The sequence below is a fragment of the Seriola lalandi genome, unplaced genomic scaffold, assembly GCF_002814215.2.
Source record: "Seriola lalandi dorsalis isolate HSWRI2012SDOR001 ecotype SW California unplaced genomic scaffold, Sedor1 jcf7180002054053, whole genome shotgun sequence".
Classification (NCBI taxonomy): domain Eukaryota; kingdom Metazoa; phylum Chordata; class Actinopteri; order Carangiformes; family Carangidae; genus Seriola; species Seriola lalandi.
In genome coordinates this window covers 4546-8987 of record NW_019524606.1, presented here as the reverse complement: position 1 = coordinate 8987, position 4442 = coordinate 4546, and the positions used below count along the sequence as shown (strand labels likewise).

Genomic DNA, 4442 nt, shown 5'->3' with positions numbered 1-4442 from the left:
TGATCACTACGGAAGCTGAGAGAGGCCATAATATATCTTTAATCCCATTATCTCCAGATAACAGGACATTTTGTTTTGATTTTATTTTTCAGCTCAGGAAAGAACCAAATAATTTGGACCTAATTTCAACACATTTCCAGTTATTTCTAAATGCTAAGCTAACACAACCAATTCAGCAATAATGGTTTAAATGGTGCAGTTTCTCTCATAGAAATTCACCTGAATCAATATTAATATTAATAATAATAATGATGATGATGATGATGATGATGATGATGATGATGAACTCAACACAAACGACTGAAATGACTAAAAGAAAAATAATCTTTTTCCTGTAATTGGAACCAAATCACATCGACTGATGATGAACGGACTAATTGCTCCAAGTGTTTTTATACAGACCTGTTGATTGTATTCACTCAGTTTAGATGGAGAGGAGAACACAAACACAAACACAAACAAACACAAACAAACACAAACAAACAAAAACAAACACAAACAAAAACAAACACAAACACAAACAAACACAAACAAACAATCAAACAAACAGTCAAAGTGCGACTCTCCTCAATATCAACACCGACTCTACTTGTTAATAATTGTACTCAGCTGTTTTGGTTCCAGCTTCTTCGTCTTCTTCTTCATCACTTATTTTTCTCCTCCTCTTTCTCGGCCTCTTCTCCTCCTCACTAAGCCCCGCCCCCTCCGTCACAGTGGGCGTGGCCTGTTTGGCTGCTGCTGGTTTAGTGCTGGTTGATGCTCCTGCAGGTGCTTTACTTCTCTTCACAGCCGACTCACCTGAAACACAGAGAACTTGTTCTCAGACAGTGACACTGGATCAGCTGATGCTCAGACTCAGGAGCTGAGTCTGAGCATCATCATGTTGTATTCACCACTGGTAGTCCAGGCTGATGAGAGCCAATCAGGAGAGGCCGTGGCTGTGACCTCATCATTTACAAAAGGTCTCAGTTTCTGTGCAGACTACAACACAACCCTAGAGTTTTCAAAATAAAACGCAAGCCCGGAGTTTTTAAAATAAAACACAACCCCAGAGTTTCCAAAATAAAAAACAACCCCAGAGTTTTCAAAATAAAACAGAAGCCCCGGAGTTTCCAAAATAAAACACAACCCCAGAGTTTTCAAAATAAAATAAAACTGCAAAGTTTTCAAAATAAAATACAACCTGAGTTTTCAAAATACAACACAACCCCAGAGTTTTCAAAATAAAATAAAACTGCATAGTTTTCAAAATAAAATACAACCCGAGTTTTTGAAATAAAACACAACCCCAGTCTTCAAAAATGTTTGCGTTGCTTAGCAACCGTCCAGTACCAGTCCAGTTGTGTATAACCATTCTGTAACTCTGCTTCTCTTTAGAAAAGTGGAACTTTGCCATCCATCCACTTCAGCTCAGAGCTAATGGACGGGTTGAAGAGGCAGTGATAAGTCACTGAGGCGTCATCCAGCAGAGCAGAACTCGCTGCTTCCTCCAGAGTAAACATCAGACGGACACTCAGAGGAAGCAGTGGCTGTTCAATACCGTCTCATACACAGACCTCCGTCATCTAATGTTAATTATCAGAGAACATCCTGGTATTCCTGCGGCGTCACACCTCTGTGTTAACACCAGTTCATCAGATATCACAGCGGTCGACCTGTTCACCTTTTCCATGACTGAGCGACACCCTGAGACCGAGGTCAACAAGCGTCTGAAGTGAGAGGCGTTCAGGCCCCCAGCAGCCCTGGATAACATCACCTGAAAACAGACTTCACCCCTTGGCCCTGGTTCCTCCAACAGACACTTTCTGACTGCAGCTCGAAGTGAACCAAGTGTTTTAAAGGAAGTCCTGTAGGAGCACCTGGTTTACAGTTCACTGCCTTACAGTCTATTCAGGATAAATACAAGTGTAAAAGGTGTAAAAGTCAATCCAGCCCCTGCAGCAAACAGGCATTAAAATGAGCCTTTCTGCAAATGTTACTGCACTTATAATAATCATAATAATTGTGACTTGTACAAACATTTGGACTCTTCAAACCTTGTGCTAACACTCAACAACCAGGAGCTGCTCTAAACAACTGACGGAGGGTCTGACCATGAAGCTAACTGATGCTACAAAGCAACAGGGGGAGGTGGGGTGGGTCTATAAAAAGATATCAAAGTGCTTCCAGCTTGATTTTCCACTGTGTGAAATGTCAGTAAGAAATGACAGATGACAGTGAAGAGGAAGTGTGGGAGTGAAGACAAGATCTGGACAGAAAGAGAAAGCCTGGCATGGCCTGTTGTGTAACCAAAAACTCACCTGCTCAGGATTCTTATCAATAAAGTTTTGCTCTGTTGTCATGTGACAGGAAGAGGAAGGTGTTACCTCTCGGGCTGGAGGAAGCTCGGTGTAGACCTGCTGCCGCTGCCATCATCCACGCAGGTAAAACTCTTCTCTTCACAGACGGAGCGACGTCACTGTGATCGTCCTCCACCGAGTCTCCCTGTGTCAAACAACAGAGAGAACAGCGTTACGATTGGCTGCCTGCAGGTTAGTTCCAGCCTGTGATTGGTTGCTCAGCTCAACGATGCATAGAGCCCGCTCGCTTAAATTTCCTGAAGTCACACATTTGTTTGAATGCACTGCCGCCCACGTTCACTGATTCAACTACATCCACTGATGAAATATTATTCATACATAATCAATCAGCAACTATTTTGATCATCGAATTGTTTATAATCATTAATATATTTCAGTTTTTTACTGTTGGTCACACAAGACCTGAAATTAATGCTAATGTTAGCTATGTAGCAATAGCAAAAAACTTACAAATAGCTCCTTTAAACTTGACTTTATCTCAGAAGGCAGACGAAAGGGAGGAAAGACAGTTAAAGAAATAAAAAAGGCTTATATTACTCAAATGTCGCAGCCTCTGTGTTGATTAAAAATGACATAAGAACATGAACTTGATGTCAGAGCGAATGATTATCAGTCTGACAATCAGGCTAATATTTTGTTCCTTTCTGTCCATGTTCAGTTGAATTATCCATAAATGATTAAATGTTCTTGTTGTTATTTAAGCGCTGATGATTCTCTGCTGATGAAGTTAGTTGAGTCAAACCTTATTGAAACTTCTGTTGCGTTTGTCATCGACGTCCTCATCTGACAGAGCTGCTAACGTCGGCTCCTGGTGAGGTGGAGTCTGTCCACGGTCGGTTATTACTGGATGAGCCGCTTCCACATGAGGCTCGGGAGAACCAGGAAGTTCCTCCTCTTCTTCTTCTTCAAAACTCTGACTGTTTCTATAGGAAGTGATATTTGACAAAAAGATACTTTAAAATGATAAATAAGTCTCTGTTGTTCTTGATGCTGCTGCTCAGATACAAGCTGGAATCCCAGTATGAATTTTACATGAGCCTCGGCCGGTTTGAACAGTGGTAACATTTGCTCGAGTGTCCTCTCCCAGCGTTTTGATCTACACTTCAAACGGAGAGCTAGCATCAGGACAATGGAGGGGACGGTAACTCAGAGATAAAAGATTTCCAGACATAAATCAACATTCTGCCTAATGTTGGCTTTAAACTGAGTCAACAAAAACACTCCAACTGGCCCCATTCACACCGTCCTGTTTGCAAGATAAAAGATGAGACTTCATTAGAGAGTGGAGAGCAGCCTCATCCGTCCTCATTTAATTATTCTCAGACCCACAGGGAAAATGATTCATCTTTTGATCTTGACGTGAGGTATTGACATGGAAAAGAACATTTGCTAACATGTAAGTACCTGGGAGTGCGCTCTGCTCCGCCCACGGCCACCACCTTGTAGACGAACTGCCCCGGCAGCAGAGAGAAGAAGTCTCCGTGACGGAGAGGGTACCAGGAGTCTTTCTTCAGAGGTCGAGGGTTTGGGTCGGCAGGAGACGACTGAGCGAAGCACGGGTTCATGTGGGTCTGAAGATCGAAACAACAAGAGGATAAACCTTCAGACGGGTTGTCGTACAGACGTGTGACAGGTCGCGTCTTTTTAGTATCAAGTCGCACAAAAGATTTACACTGACGAGCCAAAACATTATCAGCACTCACAATAATGTTGACAGAGGGAGTCAGACACAAAGACCTGCCTCTGATAGAAGTCTGAGACTAAACTACTGTGGCTTCAGTCGGAGGCTGAGCTCTCACTGACAGACTGAATAACAAAGATAGTCTGTCTCGGCCCTGTTGGTGCACCTGCTAGTTCACCCTCTGGTTCACCTGCTGGTTCACCTGCTGGTTCACCCTCTGGTTCACCTGCTGGTTCACCCTATGGAGCACGTGACAGTTAGGCTTAGTCGTTGCCCCGGCGGCCCCGGTTCGAGTTCGGCCTGTGACCCTTTACTGCATGTCGTCATCCTCTCTCTCTCTCTCTCTCTCTCTCTCTCTCTCTCTCTCTCTCTCTCTCTCTCTCTCTCTCTCTCGTGTCTCT

The 4442-nt window shown here is 43.3% G+C and overlaps 1 protein-coding gene across 1 annotated transcript; it reads right to left on the bottom strand.

Annotated features, from left to right (window-relative positions):
- Positions 1 to 547: 547 nt before the first annotated feature.
- Positions 548 to 4168, bottom strand: LOC147819318 (aprataxin and PNK-like factor). The gene is made up of 4 exons (XM_087173131.1): positions 3765 to 4168; positions 3103 to 3283; positions 2367 to 2484; positions 548 to 798 (listed from the first exon to the last, which is right to left on the bottom strand). The coding sequence occupies exons 1-4, from the start codon at positions 3923 to 3925 to the stop codon at positions 593 to 595; spliced, it is 666 nt and encodes a 221-aa protein (XP_087029257.1). The 5' UTR covers positions 3926 to 4168; the 3' UTR covers positions 548 to 592.
- Positions 4169 to 4442: the final 274 nt, after the last annotated feature.

Coding starts and splice junctions, on each gene's coding strand:
- LOC147819318 (XM_087173131.1), bottom strand. CDS start 3,925: ATGAACCCGTGCTTCGCTCAGTCGTCTCCTGCCGACCCAAACCCTCGA. Junction 3,284..3,764: donor GGAGCAGAGCGCACTCCCAG/GTACTTACATGT, acceptor CACTTCCTATAG/AAACAGTCAGAGTTTTGAAG. Junction 2,485..3,102: donor GCAACAGAAGTTTCAATAAG/GTTTGACTCAAC, acceptor TGTTTGACACAG/GGAGACTCGGTGGAGGACGA.